The sequence below is a fragment of the Doryrhamphus excisus genome, linkage group LG7, assembly GCF_037039965.1.
Source record: "Doryrhamphus excisus strain RoL-2023G ecotype Guam linkage group LG7, RoL_Dexc_Guam_v1.1, whole genome shotgun sequence".
Lineage (NCBI taxonomy): Eukaryota > Metazoa > Chordata > Actinopteri > Syngnathiformes > Syngnathidae > Doryrhamphus > Doryrhamphus excisus.
Window position 1 is genome coordinate 14,517,173 of NC_136363.1, and position 27,954 is coordinate 14,545,126.

Below are 27,954 nucleotides of genomic sequence, written 5' to 3' on the forward strand. Positions count from 1 at the left end.
AAGAACAAAAGGTCAGAGAATAAACTCCTAATATGAGGAGATATTATTTAATTTTAATCATTTAAAATAATTTTATTTTGTTGGCGTATTAAAAGAAAAAAATTCAACAACAAAAAAAATTCCCAAAGAAGAAAGTTCAAATAGTTGGAAAACCTAAAAAAAAAAAAGAAGCAAAAATGAACTTGCTATTAATAACAGGCTTTTCCACCCTGCAGTATGTGAAATAATGCGAGTGCTTCCATTGTTGACTACGTGGACCTGGCTGGACACACGTGTGCTCGGCCGCGGTGGTCCTGTTTGATGGTGAAATGGACGAAGCAACTTCGTGCGAGGCGGTGGAATATGAGGTATGACGTGTTACTGTACGGACGTGCAGGCCAATGTCTGCATGGTGGGATGCGGTCCCGTACCCGGAGGAGGAGGATTGTTCTTCCGAAGCTGCTGTCAGTGTTTGATCAGCATGTTCCCCTGAGAGTCCTGCGTGAAAAGAAACTCCTCTTCCTCCAACGGAGACGTGTAGGCATGGTCGGCTTTCATCCTCGTGGCGTTGCTGGGATCATTAAGTGGACTACGAGCTCGCAGACCTGGGTGTGCCATCACCCGAAACCCGTCTGAGTCCTGCGTAAACAGCATGGCCGGCCCGTCCTCCTCATCGGCGTCACGTCCATCCTCCCTGTGGGATCTGGCAGCTTCCATCCACCTGTACCTGGAGTGGATGTTCTCCTCCGTGTTGGGCTCCTGGATGGGCTTTAGAGGGGACGCGGCTCTGGAAAGACGTGTGGGATGAGATGAGGGCCGGCCTGAGGAGTAAGACGGCAACATGTTTTCTTCCTCCCCCTCATCCATCTGAGAGGAGGACATCTGTTTCTGAGGAGAGCTTTTCCCTTCCACGTCCATCCCAAAGGAGAATTCCTTTAGCTCCTCTAACTGCTCCTCCGGGGCCTGGCAGCTGACGGAGTCAGACATCCTTGATGCCGCTCTGGCTGCTCTTTCAGTCGACGGAGATGACAAGTTCGTCTTCTCCGACTCCATCTTCCCTCCTTGAACTGTTGTTAAAAGACAAAGTGAGCATAGAAAAACATCTGGGATGGAAACCCTCCTGAGAGGAGACTGCGGGAACGCACTTGGTCGACGAGGTGAGAAGAAGGTGGTTATGGAGCTCTGCTTGGTCTTCGGCATCTGGATCCTGGTCTGGGTGAAGCTGAGCACCACGGCCAGGCTGTACCCCGCACCTTTCCCCTGGGGGTTCAGCATCTTGGATATGGAGCCAGCCTTTTCTCGTTTCTGCTACACAATGGAGGAATTAGTGACGTGCCCAGCCACGCTGAAATATCAACAGATCTTCATACTCTGAAATCAAGCCTTACGTTGGATAGGTAATGTTTGTCTGGTCAAACGTAAACGGATCGTGTGTAAATTGGGAGTACAGTTTTCATTCTTTAAGTACCGTAGTTCGGAATAATTCAGCATTTATTTTCTTATTCAGCCGCACGGTGGATGAGTGTTCACATGCTGGTCGCACAGTCAGAAGATGGGGAAGACCTGGGTTGGATCTCTGTGGAGTTTCCCTGTTCATGCATGGCTTTCCTCCCCCCATTCCAAGAAAATGTTAGCATGTTAGCTTCATCGGCCACTCCAAATTGTCCATAGGTATGAATGTGGGTGGGAATGCTTGTTTGTCTATATGTGCCCTGGGATTGGCTGGCCACCAGTCCAGGGTGGACCCCACATCGTGCCCGAAGTCAGCTGGGATAGGCTCCAGCATACCCCCACCACCCTAATGAGAATAAGTGGTATATAAAATTGTGGATGGATGACATTGTCATTGATTTGACAATGAGAATACATTCATTAAATGTCTTGTATTCGTTGAGCGCACCACTTTGTAAAACGACCCAAATCTCCAAAGTATCGGCCTGAATTTGACTCAGTATCGGAATGAAAATGGCTTACCTGCATGGCTTTCCCTTTCATCTGCACAGTGTCCAGCCAAACACCACATTCTTCTGACGCACAGGCGGAACGCACTGCCTTCGGTGTCTTCTTCATGAATGCTGGACTTGCAGAAGTACACCGAACTAGAGCACACTTTTTAAAACTAGTTCGTAAACAATGACAAATTAATCTCGTACAAACCGCGGATTAGTATGGCATACTTCCTTAAAGACTGTTTTGGTATGAATATAGTTGAACAATATTTCGCTTGATGTTCTGTCCGCTTTTTGCTTTCCAGTTTGAGTCTGGCGCCTCGACGTCAGGCTGTCTGGCGTGCGCCTGTTTAAAATGTAAACCTCGCTGAAATACAACTGTACACTCATTTATAAAACGGCTTTGAATGTATGCGCCTCGAAGACCACAATTCTGTTTCAGCCGTTTGGTGATATTAACTTAAAAACGTATGATACATTTTATGTCAGGCGCGTCGGGCGCACCTTTGCATATACTCACAGGAGGGTGTGTTTACCCTTACGTCATAGCTGATCGGCACTAAAGGTAAGTGTCTTTCTCTTTAAATCCACATCTAAATGATTGGACTTGAGAAATATTAAACTTTATGGACGACGGACCAATTGTTAAAGTAATGTTCACACATTGAAAGACTTTGATTTTTACCGACTGTGATCACATTGCCAGTGTTTTACAGGCCATAGTTACCAGCTAGCATACCCAGCTAACATCAGGCTAACCTACTTGACTAAAACAAAACAGAACAACAAGACGGCAACTGCTGGTCGACGTTCTTCTTCGACGTTGATGACAATATCTGTATTATTGACACATTTTAACACACCGTTTATTATTGCACTATGGGTTAGCGAGCAAAGTCTGATTGAGGTGGGAACATAACAGCGGCATAACGTGACATAATAGTCACACATTGTCCACTTTCCCTAGAATAAGATCACAGATTACACATCATGTTTCATGGCATACCAGTGACAGGGAGTGTGGGAGGAGGTAAGACTTGTTTTTAATTGGTCTTTTTACGTAAACATGGAGGTGAGCTTCCAACTGCGTGCTTGTGTTTTCCCTGCAGCTCCAGCCAACAAGCCTGAGTTGTATGAGGTAAAAGTCCCTCTTCCGTGTTTAGCATGACAATCGTGCCTGATTGCTGTTTCCTGTGTTCTCAGGAGGTGAAATTATACAAAAATGCCAGAGAAAGAGAAAAGTAAGTGAGATTGTATTTAATTATGCAATGATGTAGTTGCAATTAGCATGATATAATTTTTTAACAAAGCAGTACCTGCTTCTCAAGACCAATATGGACATAAACAACTGATAACTTTTACTGACGTGTAGTTTGACAAGTGACAAGTGTAGTTTGTGCACACCTGGAGGTAAGAAAGACTACCAAATTAGGAAATATCATGACATGCAGCCTCCATGGGGTAGAAGCCAATGCCTTGTTGTGCCAGTCCCAATCCTGGATAAATCCAGAGGGTTGTGTCAGGAAGGGCATCCTGTGTAAACATGTTGCCAAACCAACTATGCAAATCAAACACAAGACTTCCATAACGGATCGGTCGAGGCCCGTGTTAACAACGACCGCCATCGGTGCTGTTCACCTACAAGGTGCGGGTGGAAATTGGGTACTGTTGGTCAAAGAAGGAGAGGAGGAAGATGTGTCCGTAAGAAGAGAGAGAAGAGGAGTGCCAAGAACCGAGAACTGAGAGCAGGGACTTTGAATGTTGGAACTATGACAGGACAAGGTAGAGTTGGTTGACATGATGCAGAGGAGGAAGGTAGACATACTGTGTGTCCAGGAGACCAGGTGGAAAGGTAGCACGGCTAGATGTTTGGGAGCAGGGTTCAACTTGTTCTATCATGGTGTAGATGGAAGAGGAATGGAGTAGGAGGACTTGGTAAAGAAGGTCCTTGAGGTAAAACGAGTATCAGATAGAAATTGAAGGTGTGTTCTTCAATGTTGTTTGTGGGTAAGGACCCTCATGATGAGGATGATGAAGAGGACCAAATGGTGGAAGCTGACACAATAACAAGAAGAGTGTTGTAGGATTTTTAGGCAGGAGTTGAGACAGGTTCTGGATGGTCAGGAGGTGCTTCCAGATGATTGGACAACTACAGCAAATGGGATGAGGGAAACGGGTAGGAGAGTACTTGGAGTGTCATCTGGAAAGAAAGCAGACAAAGAGACTTGGTGGTGGAATGAGGAGGTGCAGGAGTGTATACAGCCAAAAAGGTTAGCTAAGAAGAAGTGGGACATGGAGAGGACTGAAGGGAGTAGACAGGAGTACAGAGAGATGGTGACTTGTATGGTTTCAATCCAAAGAGTGCTACAGATGCAGCATTTGCTTTAAAAATGTTCATAGAGAAGGTCAGACGGAGCTGCATTGTGGAGAAAGCCTGTGATGGGATGGGTGCCTAGAGAGGAACTGTGGTATTGTGTGAGGAAGTCTGGAGTGACAGAGAAGCATGTTCAAGTGCAGGTGCAGTACATGTATGAGGACTGTAAGACAGTGGTAAAATGTGCATCAGGGATCAGCTCTGAGCCCCTTCTTGTTTGCTGTGGTGATGGACAGGCTGACAGATGAGCTTAGACACGAATCTCCGTGGACTATGATGTTTGCAGCCCAGAGAAAGAAGTAGATGACATGACTACCACCAGGAGAAGCGGAGAATAGAGAGGGAGGAGCCCCCTTCTGTGGCCCAGCAAGGTGCACTGTATTCAGGCACACGCTCTGAGCAGCCGCTATGACGGCGTGGAGGTTTCTGGCAAAGCTTTTGCACGTTTCGACATTGCAGTGCTGGCGTTTCAGGTGGCCGATGAGGTTTCTTGTGTGCTCCATGTTTTTTTCCCCATCATCAGCTTTCATGTCAGCCTCTCCGCTGGCTAGTTGCTTTTCTGAAAAAGAGTACCAAGAATACTCGACAAAGTTGTGAACACCGATCCCAACCGCAGCGTCTACTTATTCTGTGGCGGTTGTCAAATGATCAAGTCGATGTAAGTAGGGTGTGCGACTGTATGTGTGGATGATCTATAAATTGGACTGCCGTGTCCTTCAGGTATGACAACATGGCTGAGTTGTTTGCCGTGGTGAAGACCCTGCAGGCCCTGGAGAAGGCTTACATCAAAGACTGTGTAACACCCAATGAGTGAGTTCTCTCACTGACTTGACAATGCAAGATGAAGCGGGCCTCTACGGGAGGATGCTGAGCCAAAAGACGTATGATTTTTTTCTGCAGGTACACGGGCTCATGTTCCAGACTCCTGGTCCAGTACAAGGCCGCCTTCAAGCAGGTGCAGGGGGCTGACGTGGGGTCCATCGATGACTTCTGCCGCAAATACAGAGTGAGTCAGACCCCGATTGGTGCGTGGATTTCAGTTTTGTTTCGGGAGAAAAATCTGTTATTGTAATATAATGTGGAAAAATAACATTTTATTTTAGTAGCATTAAGTAGAAATATTAAGTAGAAAAAAACATTTTTTGTCATAATATTATGACAAACAAACACAACTTTTGCAAACAAACTAATGTGAGAATAGAGTCATCATTACAAAAAGATGAAGGTTGAAACAGTTGGAAAATAAAAACACAGCAGAAATGTCATTTTATGAGACAAAGTCAAAAGAATTTGATGAGAATAACGTTAATATTACGTGGAAACTGATGATGAGGTTGTATAACTGATGTTATGGGAATAAAGCCAAAATATGATGAGGATAAAGCATCACTTTGAAGAACAAGAATATCGGTGTTGTATTTCACTCATGGATGATCGGGATTGGTATCGGCAGCATAAAACCCTGATGGGAACGTCCCTAGTCATTTTCTCAGAAAAAGTCCATATACTGAGAACTTGTATCCTAACAAGGAAAGGAAAAGTTTCAACAAGTTTCCATTTTCTGAGCCTAAAGTGTGTCATAAAAAGAGCTATAGCTGCATGGTAAGTAGGTGTTTGTGTTTGTGCTTCAGCTGGACTGCCCGCTGGCCATGGAGAGGATCAAGGAGGACCGGCCAATCACCATCAAGGATGACAAGGGCAACTTGAACCGCTGCATTGCAGATATAGTTTCTGTACGCCTCTCCTCTTGCTCTCCAATCAGTGGCAGCACCTGGCCTCTTGTTGTCCATGGCATCATCTCGTGTGCTTGGAGAGGATCCCCCCCCAGCCCAATCAGGCCTCATCAAGCACGCCAAATGTTGCCATGATTGATGATGAAAATCCTAAAGTGTTCTTATGTTCCAGCTCTTCATCACCGTGATGGACAAGCTGAGGCTGGAGATACGAGCCATGGATGAGGTAAGCTGAAAAAGGCTGTAGCCGTCTTGTTTTCGTCCACCATGACGCTATTATTCCATTCACCAACCTCGGTCTTCGCCACCAAAAGACGAGCCTGGATGACCATGTTAGCAGGCGTGCTAGCATGGATTCATGCATGTCGGCATCCAATAGGAGCTGAAAGAAAAGGCCACCAACACAGCATAGTGGCCTGTGTGCAGCATGATGCCTTCATGGGCCGTCCCGACAAAGTGGGACACGTGGCCGCTCGCGACAAACAACATAAACGTGCAAAACGTATGGGATTTGTATCATGTAGTATTTCTTAATCATATATATTGACGTATTTTAACGATGATATATGTACATATACATACGCCCCCCCTCCCCTTTACAGGAGGTGTTTGCATACACATACTTTTTGTTTCCCCATCCAATTGACAGACTAAGTACAACTATGACATAGAAATGAGTCAGACAGGACCAAAAGAAGAAGACTACAACTAAAATGGGTGCCATGAACAACAGTGCAACCGTAATGGAGGTTTTAAGGCGGCTTCCTCAGCGTCCAATTGGCGTATTTAGCCCTGACACGTGGCATGTTGAGTTTATGGACGCCGTGGGAAACAAGAGGAGGAAATTATCATCCTGAAATTCTGGATTTATGCCATCATACCCATCAATCCCAAAACATTAATATCCCTGATCACCAATCATTAAAAACCCTCCAATGACGCGACATTACCCGTACAGAGCTGGTGAGCAAATCAAATGCGCCTTTTTTCCCCTGCCTGTGACCTTGCAGCCTGTCGTTACTTCCTGATTCACCTCAGCAGGAAGGACCTAGTACCAAATGACACTAAAGACATCTGTGGCGTCACAGTGGCTGCTCGGCGCCCGTGCCCCAATACAGTGCACCTTGCTGGGCCACAGCACATGGCCCCTTCCCCCCATCCGCTGCTTCTCCTGGTAGTAGTCATGTCGTGATGTTTCATCAGGACTCATCAACACATCCTCATTTCTTCCTGTGCCTCTTACCTGCAGGTGTTGCCTAGCAACACGTCCGTCTACCGTTTGCTAAAAGCAGAAAGCTATTGTGTAAAAAGACGAATGAACTTTTAATGTCACAAACTAGACGGAGCAGCTTTTGGAAGTGATACGTGCTTTTATGTATGAGTCTCCGGGAAGAGAAGTTGTGAAAAAGGCACCAAACTGAGGCGTGTGTGAGGCGTGTTAGGAAGCATTCTCCATGCCACTTCCTTTCATCCGTCCTAGCGTGTTCCTTTAGAGGCCATTTCAACCGACTCTCTCACTCCGAATGTGTGGCCATGGTTAAGCCCCGGTCATGGTCACCTAGCAGGATGTCCTGTGATTAGATCCAACCGGACCTGCGGGAGCTGATGGAGACCATGAACAGGATGAGCAACATGCCTCCAGACTCAGAAGCCAAGGACAAAGTCAGCCTGTGGTTGGTTCCGCTTCTTCATTCTTGTGTGTCTACCTTCATGGATGGATGGCTGGACGCATGCATGGATGGATTGATGGCTGGGAAGGATGGATGGATAGACAGATGAATGAATGGATGGACAGATTCATGCATGGATGGATGGATGGATGGATGGACGGACAGATGCATGCATGGATGGCTGGGAAGGATGGAGGGATAGACAATGGATGGATGGACGCATGGATGGATGGATTGATGGCTGGGAAGGATGGCTGGATAGACATGAATGGATGGATGGACGGATGGCTGGGAAGGATGGATGGACGCATGGATGGATGGATGGACGAATGCATGGATGGATTGATGGCTGGATAGACATGAATGGATGGATGGACGGATGGCTGGGAAGGATGGACGCATGGATGGATGGACGGACATGCATGCATGGATGGATGGACGAATGCATGGATGGATTGATGGCTGGGAAGGATGGCTGGATAGACATGAATGGATGGATGGACGGATGGCTGGGAAGGATGGATGCATGGATGGATGGACGAATGCATGGATGGATTGATGGCTGGGAAGGATGGCTGGATAGACATGAATGGATGGATGGACAGATTCATGCATGGATGGATGGACGCATGGCTGGATGGATGCATGGATGGATTGACATGCATGGGTGGACGGAAGCATGGCTGGATGGATGCATGGATGGATTTGATGGCTGGGAAGGATGGATGGATAGACATGAATGGATGGATGGACAGATTCATGCATGGATGGACGGATGCATGGATGGACGGATGTATTGATGGCCCCCGTGTCTCGCCACGTGCAGGTTGAGCACCCTGAGCAGCATGTCGGCCTCAGACGAGCTGGACGACAGCCAGGTGCGGCAGATGCTGTTTGACCTGGAGTCGGCCTACAACGCCTTCAACCGCTTCCTGCACTCCTCCTGAGCCGCCCTCCGTGTCTCCTCCCCCCCTTCCGTCCTTGCACTGGGACAGTAACACCTCAGGTTAGCTCCAATCCTGCTTTTACAGGAAGGAAATAGAAGATTCCCATCTTCTTTTGTGGTTTGTGACGTTCCCGTACTTGTTTTTCCTCTACTAGCATACTTGGATGGAATAACCACGGCTACATGATTGAACGCTTTGTACTTTCTCACATCCTACGGAGAGACCACACATCTAGTCAACGTTCTTGTACAGAAATGTTTGAATAACAACTTGTTTGTCGAAATAAAAAGCTCAAACGTCATTTCTAACTGTCCTATTTACTACTTATTTTCATCAGCAATACGCCATAATGCCGCCACCGCATGGATTGACTGGAACGCTCTCAAACGGCTCAGCAAAAACATCCGCTGTCATCCCTCAGGGTGGCCCACCGCACGTTTTAACAAGAAGTAAATAAAGTGTCAAATCAGCGCCCGTTTGACCAGAATGAAACCAGGAAGAGTCGTCATTGACCAGAATAAGATGAGAAGAACATCTGATCAAAGCAAGAAGACCTAATCTGACAAACACAACCATGCTGTTGTTGTTTGCGGGAACGTTCCAAAGGTACTAGAATAAAGTCAGAATTTGTAATATCTGAAACATTTAAAAAACAGCAAAAATGTAAGACAAAAAGTCCAAATATCCTGAGAAAAATATATGAGAATAAATCCATAATATAAGCAAATAAATAATTGAAATATTGCAGACATGTTTATTGTGAGAAACAAAATAATATGTGGAAAATTGGAAAAGCAGCAATAATAAAGGTGTGATTTTTATGAGAAAAAGTAAAAAAAAAAAGTGGAGGAAAAATTGAATGAGAATAACCTGGTAAGATGAGGGAAATGAGGCTGGGGTATATTATGGGAATAATATCATGAAAACGAAGAAAGTTCAAGTATTTACAAAGTGAAAACAAAGCAAAGACCAAAGGTAATAATGGTAAATAAACTAGTACTTCACTAGTACTAGTACTTCAATGTGTGTATCAGCAGATTTAGACGTGAAAAAGGATATTTTTTCAACTTGAAGTATTTTTGAGTAAGTTCGTTTATTTCCATAACATTGTACGTGATTAACCCCGTCTCTCGGCCGAATACAGCCGGGATAGGCTCCAGCATCCCCCGCCACCAAATGCCGGGGGAAACTTTGAAGTACGAACGGATGGCTTTCGGAAGCACGAATCCCTTATCCTGATAAAACACGTCTTCTCTCTCGTGCACCAATCACTATGACAACAGCACCCACGTGACGTACCCGGAAGCGCCGGCGCCGTGGCTTGCTAGCCCTTTAAGAGACACGCAACGTCCGTTTCCAGGACGACAAGTATCGACAAAACTCCACCGGTTCGACTCGTCCGTACACGCCGTGACCCACGGCGGCAGCGATGCGGTCCGGACTGTCCGTGAGAAAGGACGTGAAGAGCCTTTCTTTAAAAACGCTGATTTTGTCGCCCTGCTTCCGGATGTGAAATGGCTCCACCTGCTTCCTCCCCCCCGGTGGCTTTCGTTTAGCGGGAAGCAAACCTGCCGCCACTCCGCGGAATACTTTCACTTCCAAGGACCAAAAGACGCTCGAATCTGGCTCGTATGGCGCAGGGAAAGATGCAATAACCGCCGCGGATGCCAAATCGCCACCACTTCCGGTTAGCGGCGACCACTTTGGTGTCATCGGTGTAAAATCGTCGAGGCGCTAGCAAAACAACATTGGGAAAAAAGCGTTGACTTAAGTGTCGAAGATGAGCAAAAGTTTGAAATCAGCCAGCATACCTGAAGTGGAGGAGCACATATCCATGAAATATGAGATTAGGAAACGGCTTGGCAAAGGGGTGAGTGACTTTATTGGGCACTTGGCATTTTTCAAGGCGATCGTGAATGCATCAAGCTGCTTCTCTTTTTATTATTATTGTTACTTGACTAGTTTTTCGAAGGGTTTTATTCTATTTTCCAGACTCAATGTCTCCTTGTTTACTTTGGAAGGGCATCCTTATTTCCTTTGAGGGAACTTTCCTCGCTTTTACAGAGTTTGCAAAACACACGATTCTTTCCATCATAGCCACTTTGCTCACAGAGACACATTCTTTCATCTTATTGGCTGAGAGACGTGTCGGTGGGTGGGGCAAGCGGGTTGGCGTGTTGTGCTGCACAGCTGTTTAACCGGTTTAGAAAAGTCAAAAGTACTAAGAAGTAGTCTCGCCGGAGGGGAATGCAGCCCTCTAAGATCAGGTTTAAGTACATACGATTAGTAATAAAATGGATTTGGATGCTTTGTTTATATTTTTTGCACTTTTTTCAGTTTCCAAAAAGGATAAAAAAATAGTCTCCTCCCCAAAAGCGCTATAAAAACAGAACGCATTCATACTTTTTCTACGTCTTTTTGCTCTGATTTCTCAATAAAGATCCATCCCTCTTCTTGGCGGGGGTGTGCTGGAGCCTATCCCAGCGGGGGCCACCAATCCTGGACTGGTGGCCAGCTAATCACATACCATAAATGCCAAATATGTCAATATTTGAATGATATTAAACTTTTAAATGGCTGTTTGATTGAATGACATCAGGGTTTTTACTTCAAAAAATACACAGTGACTTCATAGGATAAATATCGCTGGGAGCTGGGCTTCTATGTGCTTTTAAGATCCGCTTTAACTAGACGTAACATTAGTCCTAAAACTCTGCTTTGTTGTTGGTTTTTTTGCAGGGTCAAAGTTACAACTCCAAGGACCAAAACTCCACAAAACTGCAATACATTACTAAACATAACATATTTCTATTCTTTTGACCGTGTTTTGCTCAAATTTCTCCATTAACTTCAATTCTAATCCAAAGTACCAAATATGTCAGTATTTGTATGGTATTAAACTTTTAAATGGCTGTTTGATTGAATGACATCAGGGTTTTTACTTGTAAAAATACACAGTGACTTGATAGGATAAATATCGCTGGGAGCTGGGCTTTTATGTGAAAGACCCCGTAAGATTAGTCATAAAACTCATTTGGAAGCTTTGTTGTTGTTGTTGTTGTTTTTTTGCAGGGTCAAAGTTACAACTCCCAAGGACCAAAACTGCGATACATTACTAAACATAACACATTTCTATTATTTTGACCGTGTTTTGCTAAAATTTCTCCATTAACTTCAATTCTAATCCAAAGTACCAAATATGTGGATATTTGTCAATGACGGTAAGCTTTGAAATGCCCATTTGAGTCAATGATGTCAGTGTTTGTCAACAAAATAAAAGCCCAAAATGACAACATGGACGTCTGTGGGATGTGCGTTTAAAAATGGTCGTTTGTGTCGCAGGCGTATGGCATCGTGTGGAAGGCGGTGGACAGGGAGACGGGTGAGATTGTGGCCGTGAAGAAGATTTTCGATGCCTTCCGGAACAAGACGGACGCTCAGGTGTGTGTTTGGCAGGCTGACATGACGAAGGAGCAGCTAGCACAGCCGTAATGAGTGCTGAGTGTGATGCTATACACGGTACCATGGTGCATGCTGATTGGATGCCTTCTGTCTGCAGCGGACCTTCCGAGAGGTGATGTTCCTGCAGGTAGGCGGCCGTGAGCATGGCGTTTAATGACCTTGACACACACACTGTCAGCCTGTCGACGTTCCTCCAGCACCATAAGTTGCTTTTCAAAATAAGATGGACTGTGTGCAGGAGTTTGGAGACCACCCCAACGTGATCAAGCTTCAAAATGTGGTGCGGGCGCAGAACGATAAAGATATTTACCTGATCTTTGAGTACATGGGTGCGTAGCTGCTTTCACGTCGTCATCATGGAGGACAAAGCAAAGCCTTGTTTCGTATTTCATGCAGACAGCGACCTGCACGCCGTGATCAAGAAAGGAACACTGCTGAAGGACATTCACAAGCGCTACGTCATGTACCAGCTGCTCAAAGCCATTAAATATTTGCACTCGGGAAATGTCATCCACCGAGACCAAAAGGTACCCGCCTCTCCTCAAACGTGCCAAGTACATCACACGGGCATCGGCCTCGCACCCTTCCATAGCATGATGCCTCTTATTGTTTCTATTGACTTGTGGACTCCTGGAGAGCAGCTACACACCATAACCGGCATGCAAAGCTTTCTAGATCTTCCACAAGCTGCACCTATTCAGCTGGATTTCTTTGGCTTTCTCTGTTCCCGCAAAAACGGTCTGTTTTATTGTATTCCACCCTCGGCCCGCCTCCAGGCACGCCCACTCCACTGTGGTTGGTCACACTGCCGAGTGCTTAGAAGGACTTCTGGTGTTGTTCCGCTAGTTGCGAACCCGACTTTATAAGAGTTCAATATAAACGGTGATGTATCTTTTTAAAATGTCAGCTAACATCCAGCCATATGTTGGATCCTGAATTCCATCCCAAGTAGAGACTAGACCGTCCCAAGTTTCTCAAGAAAAGATGTTACTTTAAGAATCTCCCAATGGTAAGTAGAATTAGCATTTTAGCATTAGGTTTTCTACAGCATGGGTAACATCTAGTGTGGCCACTAATTGTGGTAGGAAAAGGCTATTAGCAATCCCGCTTCCTCTATGCTACAATGCTACATTCCTCTATGCTACAATGCTACATTCCTCTATGCTACAATGCTACATTCCTCTATGCTACAATGCTACATTCCTCTATGCTACAATGCTACATTCCTCTATGCTACAATGCTACATTCCTCTATGCTACAATGCTACATTTCTCTATGCTACAATGCTACATTCCTCTATGCTACATTCTTCTATGCTACAATGCTACATTCCTCTATGCTACAATGCTACATTCCTTTATTCTACAATGCTAAAATCATCTATGTGACAATGCTAAAGTCCTCAATGCTACAATGCTAAAGTCCTCTATGCTACTATGCTACATTCCTCTATACTACAATGCTACATTCCTCTATGCTACAATGCTACATTCCTCTATGCGACAATGCTCCATTCCTCTATGCTATAATGCTACATTCCTCTATGCTACAATGCTACATTCCTCTATGCTACAATGCTACATTCCTCTATGCTACAATGCGACATTCCTCTATGAGACAATGCTACATTCCTCTATGCTACAATGCTAAAGTCCTCTATGCTACAATGCTACATTCCTCTGCTACAATGCTAAAGTCCTCTATGCTACAATGCTAAAGTCCTCTATGCTACAATGCTACATTCCTTTATGCTACAATGCTACATTCCTCTATGCTACAATGCTACATTCCTCTATGCTACAATGCTACATTCCTCTATGCTACAATGCCAAAGTCCTCGATGCTACAATGCTAAAGTCCTCGATGCTACAATGCTACATTCCTCTATGCTACAATGCTACATTCCTCTATGCTACAATGCTACATTCTTCTATGCTACAATGCTACATTCCTCTATGCTACAATGCTAAAATCCTCTATGCTACAATGCTACATTCCTCTATGCTACAATGCTACATTCCTCTATGAGACAATGCTACATTCCTCTATGAGACAATGCTTAAGTCATCTATGCTACAGTGCTTAAGTCCTCTATGCTACAATGCTTAAGTCCTCTATGCTACAATGCTACATTCCTCTGCTACAATGCTACATTCCTCTAGTATGCTACAATGCTACATTCCTCTATGCTACAATGCTACATTCCTCTATGCTACAATGCTACATTCCTCTATGCTACAATGCTACATTCTTCTATGCTACAATGCTACGTTCCTCTATGCTAGACAAGCCCTTCTGCTCCATGACTTCCCCAAAATAAAGACAGTTAGGACCCTGATAAACTGCTACTGACTACTGACTAATGACATAGTGACATAGTGGCCCATGTTCACTAAAGAGTCCAGTGTGAAATGCCCTTGACAGAGGAATTGGAAACATGCATAGCTTTCCTTTACGAGCCATTGCTAGCAGCCTGAACACAGAAGCAGCACATTTTAACTCCATTTATAGACCAGAAAAGTGGAAAAAGCATCATAGGTCCCCTTTAAACTTGTAAGATTGTGACAAAAGCATTTTTGGAAAATGAGCTTGGGGGAAAAAGTGAAACGGAGTAAGGTGAAAATATTGTGGCAATAAAGTTGAAATTATGATCAGAAAATGTAGAGCTGAAATAGTTGGAACGTTTGAAGTCTAAATTTAAAACAGCTGTCATTTATGACAATAAAATAGAAAAAATGAGCCAACCAAAACAAGGCAGCTGAAAGTCTAAATGTTATGGGAACAAAGTCAAGAATCAGAAGCAGAAAAGAGTTTTTCACCTGTATCATGTTCTTTTGTCCCCATGACTTTCTCAATATGGTTTGGCTTTTATATTGTTAGAGCCCTCTAGACATGAAACAGCACCCCTATAGTCAACTTCACGCTCTATTCTTGGTTTACATCACAACTCTTATGCTGCAGGGACTCGAGGCTACCAAGCTCAACCAGTTAGCCAACAGAAAGGCCAAAAACCTACCACTTCCACACTTCATCTAGTGACCACAATACTACATAGCATGCCAATCCTTCAGTCTGTCCGGACTACTAATGGGGCATAGTCTAGCAGCAAACAGCCAACATTCATGGGTGAAAAAACCACGACACGACAGGGAACCAATACAGGTTCCAGTATACTGTAAGTGTCAACGTATCTAAGTGGCAGCAGCGGCTGGGAGCATAAGATGCATGAGATGCATGAGATCCATGAGATGCATGCACCTAGCCACGGTAGAGTATGGGAGTCTCCTCTCGAGGGGGTCTTCATCTGGTATCAGTGGTGCCTCAGGTACCAGGAGGTCAGCGTCCACCTGGCTAAGAGTCCTCCCGCACTGGTGGAGAGAAACCTTGCCGTTGATTTAGTGTCTGAGGGAAGCCAGCAGGAACTGATGAAGGTTTGCTCGCAGCCGTCCAACGTGCTGGTGGACTCGGACTGCGTGGTCAAGCTGTGCGACTTCGGCCTGGCCCGGTCCCTCAACCAGATCCAAGAGGACAGCGGGAACCCGGCACTGACGGAGTACGTGGCCACTAGGTGGTACAGAGCTCCTGAGATCCTGCTGGGCTCCACCAGGTACGCTGACTGTGACACACACCTTCCGGTTCAATGAAGTGGGGGCTGCAGTCCCGGGGTACGTCCACTAGGACCACTATCACGTTTGGGGAAGGACGCTTCAAGGGGGACGTTTATGCTACGTTTTACGGCTCTTGGGGGCTTCTACTTCATTTTTGGTCCCCACGGTGAAACAGGCCCCACCGGGTGAGAGTATTCAGGATGAGGCCCCCCCCCCCCAGACTGTGTATTTGTCTCGTCCCAAGGTACACCAAGGGTGTGGACATGTGGAGTCTGGGCTGCATCCTGGGTGAGATGCTGCTGGGGAAGGCTCTGTTCCCCGGGACTTCCACCATCAACCAAATAGAGAAGATCATGAGCGCCATCCCGCACCCCTGCCCGGATGGTACCTCCCCTCTTCTTCAGATGTGCCTTCTTCCTTGCCAGCGGGCTTCCTTAAACACGCTCATTCTTTCCCAGATTTCCTCTCCGTCAAGTCTGAGATTGGGTCCTCGTTCATCCAGAAGATGCTGCTGAAGTAAGAAGGTTTTTGGGTGAGGGTGATGGTGCATCCTTCACTCCTTCCTTTCTTGTTTCTTTCCCTGACCAGGCCACAAGTGCCTTTGGAGGAGGTCCTGCAGTCTTCGGTACCTCCAGACGCTCTGGACCTGCTGAAGGGCTTGCTGGTGTTCAACCCGGACAAGAGGCTGACTGCGGAGAAAGCCCTGCAGCATCCTTATGTAGCCAGGTACTGTAAGCCACGGACGTACCTCATCGGCAGCCTTTGAAGACCTCTTCCTGTCTTTGGAGGTTCCATAATCCAGCCAAGGAGCCTGCTCTCACCTACGATGTCACGCTGCCCCTGGACGACGACGTGCAATTATCCGTGGAACAATACCGCAACAGACTTTACCAGGTACGGACAGTGGGCTTTTCCCAAGACCAGACCAGACCAGGATGCTCCATGACCGCAGTCTCCTTGCAGATGATCCGAGACAGGAGGAGTCCCCGGGGCGCCCTCACACACATCCATCACAAAGACACCGGCGCCGGCAGGGACAGGAAACACCACCTGAAGGACACGGCGGCCAACGACAATCAGGAAGCCAAGACGCAAGAGCCGCCGGTGAGGGCTGAGAAACACGAGCCGGCCAATGCATCGCCACCGCCGCCCCCGTCAGAGAACCCTGCCCTCAGCAGATCCACGTACAACCCCATCACGCACACTCAAAGTAGGTGGCTCGTTTGTGATTGGATGGTGACTGGGGGGAGGGGGAATGGTGGAGCCGTCTTGGGCTTTTTTCTGGACGAGGTTTCACGTCTAAAATGTTGATTTGGGGTCACAGGCCCTTTATTTAGGGGGGGCTGTTGCCTGTGAGGTTTTGGTCATGCGTCTGCACTGTGCGCCCGCCAATTTTCCGCTGCGCTTCGCCTGCGCTTCGCCTGCGCCCCCAATAGACCAGGTCGGAGCAGGCAAGCATTCTTCGCACCTTTGGAGGGGCTGTTTTGCCACCCAGTTGTCACTGTGCCAAGCTGAAAAAGTGGACTGCTCCCCTGGTGCGCCCATCTCGGCACAGTCCAGTCTACTAAACTACCGAATCGGCTGCGCAAAACGGTACACCGGACCAAATGACCACTGCGTGGGCTGCGCCGTGCTCCACCACCCTGCGCCACGAAATTGGAGCCCAACGTGTCATAAGGAGTCACCCTCCATAATAGCGGATGCATGGATGTAGGGATGGGATCAGTCCTGTCATGGACGTGTGTCCATGGCAGCCTGTCCATATTTATTTTACATAGCTCTCAAAAAATGACCAGGCTCTGGTCTTCAAGCCATAAAATTGGGAGGTTGTTCACCCTCGTAGGGGTATGGTTTCTCTTTTGAGCGGCGCATGTGTTTGTTAGGCGGCGTATCTCTACAACGCTCATGTTGGCAACATGTCGCTGTGGTCCTAAAATGGCACCCGTGGATGTATCGGGAGAGTTTGGGTTGCACACCTGATCCAAGATGGCGGCTAAAACAAACCAGATGGTATTTAGGATGCAAAAGGAGCCAAGGCAAAACCAAACTCAAGACCCTGGGACATATCCCTTAATAATATCCCTTAAACATAATTTTATATTTGGATATATACATACTGTATTTTGTCTACTTGTTTGTTAGATTTATTTTATTGTATAGCGATTGTATTGTTTTTATTTGATCTGTTAGGAATAGTTTTTATGGTTTGGGAAAAATTATTTTACAAATATTACTGCACGTGAATCCTCCCCCAGGTATTTTCGCCCAGAGCCACGCCAGCGCGGCCAGGAGAGCCGCCGCACCCCCCGGCGGCAGTGCCGGCCCCTCGCCAACAGATGGTGTCAGAGCCCACACGGTAAGATGAAGACGAAGCGCTGGCGTCACCCGGTGACCGGATGTTTACAAACCATGGAAATGGGACAAAACTAGCTTGTTTTAAGTGGCTAAGTCCTACCTGGTCCTACCCGCTTTAGGGTAGGGGTCATACCGTCCCGCTGAGCAGCCTGGACATGAGTGTCGGCTTGATTGTGGAATGCTTGTATAATGTTTGTAAATCGAGCTGAATCTGCCTCAAAGAGTTTTAAAATACACACAGGTGTTCATTTTGGACGGGCTGTCTGTCACGCGCCCAGAGCGGATCCACGGCCCCCCGCTGGGGCGTCACCGTTGTAGCGGGTGTCCTGTGCGTGTTTGAAGGAAATGTAAATAAATCTATTTTCCTCCTCAAAAGTCCATGGACCAGATCATCCAGCGCGGACGTTCGGCCCCCGCCCACCACAGCCGCTCCTTCTCCCTGACGCTCACCCAAGCTCAGAACAACCCGCTGGTGCGCAAGAACGACACGCCTCTGTCCTCGGGGCCCAGCGTGGCCTGCGCTAACCCGGTAGGCCGCCCCGGACGCCAGCGGTGAGAAAGCCCTCAGGACGCTCTTCTGATCACGGATCTCTCTTCCCGTTCAGAGCCAGCAGTCCGTCTCTCAAGCCCGCGAAGGTCGACCGCCCCCCCGCTACAGCAAGAAGGTCTTCCAGAACAACTGCAACGTGTCGGCCGCGGGCGACCCGCGCGCCAAGCTCGGCAGCTACTGCCAGGCCTACGGCACCATCAGCAAGACGGACCTGGACAACCTGCTTCAAGCGCGCGCCTGCAACCAGTAGCTGACCCGCCCACGGTCAGGGTGCGGGAAACTCCTCCCACTCGCCCCGGACTGCAGCTTCCGTTTCACACAAGGAAGTCTTTTTGTCTTGCAAAGGTTCACGTCGACACTTTGTCCAACTCAAATGTGCGTTTAGGAAATGCTGAGAAGCCAAACCAGGACAACACATGTGACTTGTCATGTTGATCTCCGCCCATCATCTCTCAAATGATGAGAAATGAAAGGGATGACTTTGGATTGACTGCAATGACATATTTCTATTCTTAAAACCAAAATATTCATGAGCCAGTTGGGGTCACAATAAAAGGATCTCATGTTTTCACCTTGTTTATTATGACCAATAGATGTACACATTATTAGTAGAGTAGTAGTTTGTTATGGACAGATGTTAAGCATACAACATGACGTATTTATAAATAAATACCATGTAGCTAAAATGTGCTAACCACTTCAACACGTTAGGGAGAGACCAGTGGCCTGTACGTCATACCGTGACCTTTCTAGAAAAACTCGTAGCGTCCTGATAATAAACCACGTGGCTCGCAAATCAAGCGCATTCGACATTAGAAACGGCGGTTTTTGTGTGATGATGTCACGCCAGCGTCAAACTGCTACTTCCGGTAGCCCTCGAGGGCATCTCCATTAGAAGGGCCGCCATTAGAAGTCTCGGTGAACTCCAACCCTTGGCCGAACGTCGACAAACCAACCCCGTACGGGCAGCTACTGTTATAATCAAATCTTTTTAGCTAACGCTAAATTAAAACAACGCAACCTTGGAAACTAAAACTAAACTAATTTTCTTTTACTAAAAGGTAATATACAAATACAATTATTTGTAAAGCGTGGTCGCTTGGGCCGGAAGTGAACAAGTGAAGGTGCGTTCCATTTATCACTTCCCACTTCCCTGGACTCAGCAAGAGGCCTCCGCGTGACGCCGACAGGACGTCATACCAAGTGCCGAGGGGAAGTCGGCGAGGGCAACTCCAAACGGTGTTGGAACGCATCGAGAGATTCCCGCACGTTACGTAAACACGTCGCAAGGTGACGTCATCGCCTGACCCACTTGACTGGGCTGGGCAGACCAGACGACAAGGAGGAGGAGAAGGTCCGTTGACGGAATTTAAACACCCACTAGACCTTCCAGGACATTAGAGGAGCATTCAAATAAGGCGAGTATCATTATTATTATTATTTGGCAGCGGGTTTAGCTTAACTGTTGATGGCGGCCTCTAGTTAAGCACCGCTTGTTGTTTTAGCATCCCTCGGATCGCCTCCATCAGACTGAAATAAAAGCCATAATGTTGTTTTACATTGTACGCCACCGGGCAAAGCTGAAATGATGCAATATGTGTAGCGTACGGCCGTGGGGGCGAGTGTGGGGACGATGTTTTGAGATAAGGAGATCGGCTGTCAACATGCTAACAGCTAGCGATGCTAACAAGCGGAGCATGGATAACGTCGTCATAACCTCGAACGATGTTATTAACGCTCGGTTTGGTGACGTTTGGGAACACGTGACCGCCGGCGAGGCCGCGAAACCCGGGAGGTGAGAATGTTTCTCTTTCTGTTCCCGATGGCGCAGTACGCCTGCGTGGTTCTTCAAAGGACGCGACGTATGTAAGGGCCTACTTTGGTGTCATTTGGTCGGTCATCACTATAATGGCTGTGGGGGTTATTAATGGAGGCTAGATTTAGTCTATTTTTGCTATTTAAGATGAGGTCCAGTCCATGAATACAGTGTTGTTATTGTAGTGACACATGTTGACGTGTTTGACCACAGCTAAAACAGTAGAATGTTGCTATTAGAAGGCTTTAATCCCAGCACACAAAGTATTGTAATGTACTTTATGTACTGTAATGCAGTTTGATTGCAAATAGAAGGCGAGAAGGCAGCCGAGTGTTCAATGTTCAACTGATGTGTGTCCTGCTAACTGTCACAAGGCAGCCGCTGCTCAAGCGTGCTGGAGGAGGATGATGCTGACATGGCAGCCGCCATTGACGGCAGCCTGCTGCATTACCACACACACACACACACACACACACACACACAGTTCATCTCCCCAGTGGACCTTGTGACAGTACCCAAGGTTGAACGTTAGCTGCCAGTGTGACGAGTACAATTGGCCAAATCAAACATGTGACAGTGAGCTAGCATGATGTTAGGATATCAGGGCGCCGACTCCATCACAACTCGCCTTCGGCATGTCTCTCATCCAAGCAGGCTGCTTCCTCCGGGCAGGAACTGATAAGGCCTGCTCAAAGACTAGATAGGACAGCTTCCACTAGATAGGACAGCTCCGGCCTCGCGGAAGCTATCCTATCAGCATGAGCCGATGAGGCCTGCTTTGAGACTAGATAGGAAGTAAATAATCCTTCCCTTTTGTACTGTAATAAATAATACTCTGCTTTTGTATTGTATGAGTCAGTAGCTCAGGCGTGCACTTAGCATGTTATGATGTTCTAATACGGCTCTGCTGAGTTGTGCTTCACTAATTGTGTCAACATGGGCCCCTCCCCGTCCTACCACCGTTTAACTCGATTACCCCCTGGGTGGCCGCCACCAGGCCGCCATGTTAGGAAGCGAGTTGATCCTCAGACGGAGAGCATTTCTCTCCTAAGAGGATGGGGGGAGCCTCGTAATGCTGTAAAAAGAGCAAACACCCCCTCGCAGTCCCATCCACATTCAGGATCCCACTGATTGATGTTGATTGATGTGCTTCAGTGTGGTTTAGTTGGCACTGTTGGTCATCTGACATGATGCAGTGTTGCCAAGGAATATAATCCATCACAGATGACACCATGCTAAGAGTTGGTGAAATGAGACACACATGGAGTGTAAATAGATGATTGATTAGTTATGGCTGCTGTAAACGATGACTCATTGCAGGCTTGTGGCCTTTGGACTGGATGCAGATCACATGGTAGGGACTCCTCGTGTCACATGACGGCAGGCCCGTCTGTCCATCAGACTGATGGGTCGGCCTTTGGCTGCGTGGCTCTTGTGAAAGTCTGTGGTCCGCTTCCTGGGTCACATTCAGTGGATCACATCAGTGAGGCGTCTTTGCCAGGGTGGAATACGGAGCCATGTTGTGCAGAGATGCTGCAGGATGGCGGTTGAGGAAGCTGACTATACCTTAGTCATCTCCAAATACGCACGGCTCGTATCTACTTTTCATGTCTTGCCAGACCAGTCGCTGGTATGTCTCACACAGCACGGAATCGTACATTCTTCATCCAAGGTGACAGGAACAGCGTCTGCACGTCCTCCATGAAGCAATGAAAAACATTGTAGATTTCTAAGGCTGGTTGTTGTCATCAGCACAATAAGAAGTGTATTTTGTCTATATTGTATGGGACTCCCATACAATATATCTTCTCAAGGTGACGAGTCAGTGATGGTGGTGGTTTTTGATGTTAACAATGCTATGACTGAAATGAGCATGGCACTGCGTACATATCTTCATGAATTATCCATATATCTACTTTTAAATCCAGATTAGCCTGATTATTATTTTGTGTATATTGATTGGTAAGAGGCTGCACAGTGAACAAGTTCTTAGCGTGCAGGCCACACAGCTAGGAGACCTGTGTTCGATTCCCCCCTCGGGCATCTCTGTGTGGAGTTTGCATGTTCTCCCCGTGCATGCGTGGCTTTTCTCCGGGTACTCCGGTTTCCTCCCCCATTCCAAAAACATGCTAGGTTAATTGACCACTCCAAATTGTCCATAGGTATGAATGTGAGTGTGAATGGTTGTTTGTCTATATGTGCCCTGTGATTGGCTGGCCACCAGTCCAGGGTGTACCCCGCCTCTCCCCCGAAGACCCCCGCAACCCTCGTGAGGATTAAGCAGTACAGAAAACAGATGATTGAATGATTGGTAAGAGTTGGTAACACTGTAAGGAAGGAAAATGTCAAAGCTAAAATGCTAACAATAATATAATTAGAATCATTAATAATGCTGCTAATCCTGAATAATGAATAATAATTGTAATAATTCATTCATTCATTTTCTACCGCTTTTTTCCTCACGAGGGTCGCGGGGGTTGCTGGAGCTTATCCCAGCTGACTTTGGGCAAAAGGCAGGGTACACCCTGGACTGGTCGCCAGCCAATCACAGGACAAACAACCATTCACACTCACATTCATACCCTATGGACAATTTGGAGTGGCCAATTAACCTAGCATGTTTTTGGAATGTGGGAGGAAACCGGAGTACCCGGAGAAAACCCACGGGGAGAACATGCAAACTCCACACAGAGATGGCCGAGGGTGGGAATTGAACCCTGGTCCTCCTAGCTGTGAGGTCTGTGCGCTAACCACTAGACCGTGCCGCCCATTGTAATAATTACTTAGTGTAATAATGATAACTATCATCTGGACATTTCCGGCATCAAGCAGTGCGTGCCCCCCCCATGTGGGTAATGGTCTCACCTTGGCCACATACCTGGCTCCAACACCGTTAGCTTCCTAATGCTGTCTTTTATCCTCATAGATCTCTTCCTGTACCCGCCTGAACCTTCCTCCACACCATGTCCCAGGACAAGAGTGGCTACCCCGTCATGGGGGAGACCAACCCACTACATAACAACGTCTACGGACCCACGCAGCCGGGCTTTGGCATGCCCCCGCCCAACTACCACCAGGCCCCCGGGGGAGCGTACCCGCCGCCGCCCGCCGGCTACGGCCAGCCAGGGTTCCCCCAGGCGGGCTTTGGCCCTGCCCCCTACCCCCAGATGCCCTATCCCCAGATGCCCTACCCCCAGGGTCCCTATGCTCAGGAGCCCTACGCTCAGGGACCCTACCAGGGACATGGGCAGCCTGGCTTTCCTGGAGGCCCCTCTGGTGAGTAGGAAGAAACCATGCAGCCCAGTTTATGTTTACAATGTCTGAGTGCGTCTTTCCCCTCAGTGAACCACAGCTCCCCAGTCCCGCCAACACTCGTGCAAGATAGATATTTGCTACTCACTTGTGTTGCCAGTTGGGTCTGGCTGAATCCCAGTTCTACCCCTTAACCCTTCCCCCACCCCTTCAGGCCCAGGGCCGGGAGGAAGAAAAAGGGCCACTAAGAAATGGGACACCGCTTTGTCATTACATCGTTACCCTTCATGTTGGCTGGCTGGCACACGGCAGATCAGACCATTCATCCTTAAAGGAAGGGGCATACATTCACCGTCATTTCCATGGTCTATAGCCTACCATTTTTAAATCTTTTTTTACATTTATGAGTAAAGTGTCGGTTAAGACGAGGAGTAAAGTGTAAGCTGTAAGATGATGGGTAAGGGGTAAGACGAAAGGGGCAAGACGTGAGGTAAGGTGCAAGACGAGGGGTAAGATAAGGGGTACAGGGTAAGACAAGGGGTAAGATAAAGGGTAGGGGGTAAGACAAGGGGTAAGATAAAGGGTATGGGTAAGACAAGGGGTAAGATAAAGGGTACGGGGTAAGACAAGGGGCAAGCTGTAAGACGAAGGCTAAAGGACAAGGGGCAAGACGAGGGTTAAGGCTGATCTGATCTGTGGCGGTAAGGTGGCAGGAAGGGATGCCATTAAGCTGAAGTCCTGGGACTCCAGAGGCTGACGGTACCGGCAGCCTAAGGAGTCCATGGCTCTGCCGCTCGCTGAGGCACAAACTCAGATGTGGGAGGAGTTTGTGGAAGAAGCCATGGAGGACAACTTCCAGATGTCTCTGAAGACCATCTCAGGTAGGGGAAGCAGTGCACAGTCAACTGGAGATATGGACCGGTGGAAGGAAGACTTCCTCAATCGTGTCTTCCAATGACAAGCGGTCCCTGGGGGCGGTGACTTCCCCTATCTCAGGGGTTGCAGAGGTTGTCAAAAAGTTGGGTGGTGTTTAAGGCCCTGGATACTGTTTTTGGTTGACATGACTCTCCAGAATCATGTGGGTGTTGGGGGCGGAGCCTATTGATTGGGGAAAGCGGCATGGTGGTCCCCCTTTTTAAGAAGGGAGCGTGGAGGGCATGTGAGAGCTGTGGTGGGATCAGGGGGCAGGGTGCCTCTCAGGGAGGTCCTCGGGGCAGACCAGGTGGGAACCAGACCTCCCGCACCGGGGAGACTCAGCTGTCTCTCAGCTGGCCTGGGAATGTCTCGTCAACCACCGGGAGGAGCTGGATGAAGTAGCCAGGAGAGGGAAGTCTGGGCTTCCCCGCAGAAGATGATGGATGGCTGTACTCACATTTGTCAGACATTTCCACAGGACTCCAATCTATCTGTGGTGCTGGTTGTGGGGTCAGGGAGCCAGATGACGCCACCAACTGGTGGCATTTATTTCAACATATGCAAATAGGGGACACTTTAGGAGTCTGGGGAGGGGACCAGGGTTTCACAATAAGAGTCTGTATAAACATCTCTGGTGGCTCCATGACTGGCAGAGGGGATGGAAGCAGGTCATCATGTTTTTCCCTCACCAGCTGACGGCAGCCCCGGTTACCATGGCGATGTGCCTCCCACCTACTACGACAACGAGGACTTCACCAACTCAGGCTTTGAGGACAAGAGCATCCGACAGGCCTTCATCAGAAAAGTACCTTCTCATTCAGAAGCGTCTATCATGTCTCCATGGCAACATCTCTCCCATCATCTTCATCTTCTTCCATCTGTCAGGTCTTCATGGTTCTCACTGTGCAGCTGCTGGTCACCTTCTCCTTTGTGGCCGTCTTCACCTTCGTGGACGAGGCCAAGCTGTTTGTGCGGATGAACCCATGGACGTACTACATCTCCTACGTGGTCTTTGTGGTCTCTCTCATCGTGCTCAGCTGCTGCGGGGATTTCCGCCGCAAGCACCCCTGGAACCTGGTGGCCCTGGTGAAGAACATCACCCGACGTCAAGCCTCTTCACCGCTCAGCTCCTCCTCATCCTTTCTTCTCTCTGACAGTCCATCCTGACCCTGAGCCTGTCCTACATGGTGGGAATGATCGCCAGCTTCTACGACACCGACACCGTCATCATGGCCGTGGGCATCACCGCCGTCGTTTGCTTCACCGTGGTCCTCTTCTCACTCCAGGTCTGCACCCCTGACACAAACATCTCCACACCTTTTTAGCGTGATGATGCACGTTATCTGAGGACCAACAGGGTGGCATGAGCAGTGACCTTAGCACATGTAAGTGTCCTTAGTACACAGCAGGAGGTAACCTTGAAGGACAGGAAGACACCAGGATGGGAGCAAGTGTACCCGTTGATGAGTCCTGATGAAACATCATGCAAACATCTAACATGGGGAGACCCAGGGGATAGAGGGGGAGGAGTTGCCTGCTGTGGCCCAGGAAGGTGCACTGTACTCGGGCACGCGCTCCGAGCAGCCAGTGTGCCACCACGGAGGTCAAAGGTGGCCGATGAGGGGCTGTTGTGTGCTTGATGGGTTTTTGGCGGAGCATTCGGGACAACTAGCATGGGAAAGTGAGCTCTTGCTAGCACAGGCTGTTAGCATCACAGGAGAAAAGAGGAGGGCTTGATTTGCTCACCCATACAGTACAGGTAATGTTGCCAATTGGATTCATCAGGATGACATGATGGTTCCCTGACATGATGATGATGATGATTATGATGGCGGCCGTTCTACCTGACCGCTGGCCTTCCTTTGCTGTCTTTGGTGAATGCAGAGCAAGTACGACTTCACTTCCTGTCAAGGCGTGCTGTTCGTGTGTCTGATCGTGCTGGTGATCTTCGGCTTCCTCTGCATTTTCATCCGCCATAAGATCCTGCACATCGTCTACGCCTCGCTGGGGGCCCTCTTGTTCACCTGCGTAAGCGCCGCATACGTTTCCTGTGTGCGTCGTCTCCTCTTGGTCTGAGCGATGTTTTGTCATCCTGGTTGCAGTTCCTGGCCGTGGACACCCAGATGCTGCTGGGCAACAAGAAGCTGGCCCTGAGCCCCGAGGAGTACATTTTCGCCGCCCTCAACCTCTACACGGACATCATCAACATTTTCATCTACATCCTGGCCATTGTGGGACGCTCCCGTGAATGAGGACGCGCCTTCCTCTCGTCTTCCCTAATTCACGCCTCCTTCCCCTCATTCTGCCGTTTCATGTGGCTGCGGCTGAGACATCATGATGTGGATGTGGCCGGGCGGGGCACGTCCTTGATTGTTTCTCAGCCGCCACTTTAGTGCTCCGTCTCGCTTTTCTTCACTCACTCACGTTTACCAGTCCTCCGCTTCTACTAACACGGAATGGCGGCTTTGGTGGCCACGTCACATGGCGCCCGGGGTGTTTGGGCATGAAGGCAGAAGGTAAGCGGCGCTTGATGGCCAGATGCTAGATATCTCCTTCCTCCTCCTCCTCCTCCTCCTTCCCAGCCCGCCTCACTGCATGCCAGCCATGGAAACCACTCATCATCATTCTGTAGCGGTACGGAGATGAACGCCTCTACGGCTGTAAATAGCCCCCCCCACCCCACCCCGCCCGAGTCTGCTGCAGTCATTCCGTGCCAGGCTTTATCTCCCCTCCCTTCGTCTTTTTCTTGATCAGTCTTTGATCAGCGTGAAGTGCAGGTTTGAGTACTATATTTAGTTTTTCACCTTTCAATGAATGAAGCATTGAAGTATCGGTAGAGCTGCTCCATATGTTCTTGAAGTAGAAATTGAGTATTAATGAAGTAGCCCCACACTGGAATCGTGACTTATTTATTTATTGATCCTCCAGCTGCTGTTACATCTAACATGGAAGCATGGTGTCCTGTTTCCACAGCGACACGGCTGCAGTCCCAACATGAAGTACATTTCCTCTTTCTTTCACCTCTTAACATTGTACTTCCAATTTGAAGCTGCATGGCCCTGTTGTGTTGCACGTGCGTGGTTGGCACATGAAGGATCCGTGGTAGCGTTGAAGTAAATGTGCAAAAAGTGTGTACATAGAACTGCAAAGTGGTTTGATTTGTACAGACCAGGTACTTTGGGCTGTAGGTGTGTTCCGCTTGTACATACAGTATGCCTTCCTCCTCACTGCTGTTGGCTTCACATTAAACATACAATGTGAAAACGCTCGTTTGGGTATTCTTCTCAATGTAACGTCAACATGGTGCTAGGAAAGTATTGTGTGTTGGAAATACAACAAACAA

The 27,954-nt window shown here is 47.9% G+C and overlaps 4 protein-coding genes across 7 annotated transcripts; 3 read left to right on the forward strand and 1 right to left on the reverse strand.

Annotated features, from left to right (window-relative positions):
- Positions 1 to 95: 95 nt before the first annotated feature.
- aunip (aurora kinase A and ninein interacting protein) lies at positions 96 to 2,389 on the reverse strand. 3 transcript variants are annotated; one of them, XM_058047077.2, is made up of 3 exons: positions 1,954 to 2,386; positions 1,125 to 1,287; positions 97 to 1,046 (listed from the first exon to the last, which is right to left on the reverse strand). In XM_058047077.2, exons 1-3 carry the CDS (start codon positions 2,047 to 2,049, stop codon positions 445 to 447), a joined length of 861 nt encoding a protein of 286 aa, XP_057903060.2. In that variant the 5' UTR covers positions 2,050 to 2,386; the 3' UTR covers positions 97 to 444. The 3 variants fall into 3 exon arrangements, with proteins under 3 accessions (XP_057903058.2, XP_057903060.2, XP_057903059.2); XM_058047075.2 differs by having other exon boundaries at positions 96 to 1,287; positions 1,954 to 2,389; XM_058047076.2 differs by having other exon boundaries at positions 98 to 1,284.
- Positions 2,364 to 8,953, forward strand: vps28 (VPS28 subunit of ESCRT-I). Of its 2 annotated transcripts, none has more exons than XM_078792218.1 (11): positions 2,364 to 2,493; positions 2,896 to 2,958; positions 3,038 to 3,066; positions 3,132 to 3,169; positions 5,023 to 5,112; positions 5,203 to 5,308; positions 5,934 to 6,035; positions 6,208 to 6,261; positions 7,617 to 7,708; positions 8,532 to 8,711; positions 8,807 to 8,953. In XM_078792218.1, exons 2-10 carry the CDS (start codon positions 2,919 to 2,921, stop codon positions 8,650 to 8,652), a joined length of 672 nt encoding a protein of 223 aa, XP_078648344.1. In that variant the 5' UTR covers positions 2,364 to 2,493; positions 2,896 to 2,918; the 3' UTR covers positions 8,653 to 8,711; positions 8,807 to 8,953. The 2 variants fall into 2 exon arrangements, with proteins under 2 accessions (XP_078648344.1, XP_078648343.1); XM_078792217.1 differs by having other exon boundaries at positions 2,896 to 2,957; positions 3,034 to 3,066.
- A 1,018-nt stretch (positions 8,954 to 9,971) lies between these two features.
- mapk15 (mitogen-activated protein kinase 15) lies at positions 9,972 to 19,290 on the forward strand. The gene is made up of 14 exons (XM_058046578.2): positions 9,972 to 10,522; positions 11,995 to 12,093; positions 12,212 to 12,241; positions 12,353 to 12,443; positions 12,511 to 12,641; positions 15,559 to 15,722; positions 15,968 to 16,107; positions 16,182 to 16,239; positions 16,312 to 16,449; positions 16,512 to 16,617; positions 16,687 to 16,933; positions 17,979 to 18,079; positions 18,455 to 18,607; positions 18,684 to 19,290. Exons 1-14 carry the CDS (start codon positions 10,433 to 10,435, stop codon positions 18,876 to 18,878), a joined length of 1,743 nt encoding a protein of 580 aa, XP_057902561.2. The 5' UTR covers positions 9,972 to 10,432; the 3' UTR covers positions 18,879 to 19,290.
- Positions 19,291 to 19,750: 460 nt separating this feature from the next.
- grinaa (glutamate receptor, ionotropic, N-methyl D-aspartate-associated protein 1a (glutamate binding)) lies at positions 19,751 to 27,879 on the forward strand. Its single transcript, XM_058046579.2, has 7 exons — positions 19,751 to 20,046; positions 23,371 to 23,720; positions 25,304 to 25,416; positions 25,497 to 25,697; positions 25,769 to 25,897; positions 26,496 to 26,639; positions 26,714 to 27,879. Exons 2-7 carry the CDS (start codon positions 23,408 to 23,410, stop codon positions 26,861 to 26,863), a joined length of 1,050 nt encoding a protein of 349 aa, XP_057902562.2. The 5' UTR covers positions 19,751 to 20,046; positions 23,371 to 23,407; the 3' UTR covers positions 26,864 to 27,879.
- The last annotated feature ends 75 nt before the right edge of the window (positions 27,880 to 27,954 follow it).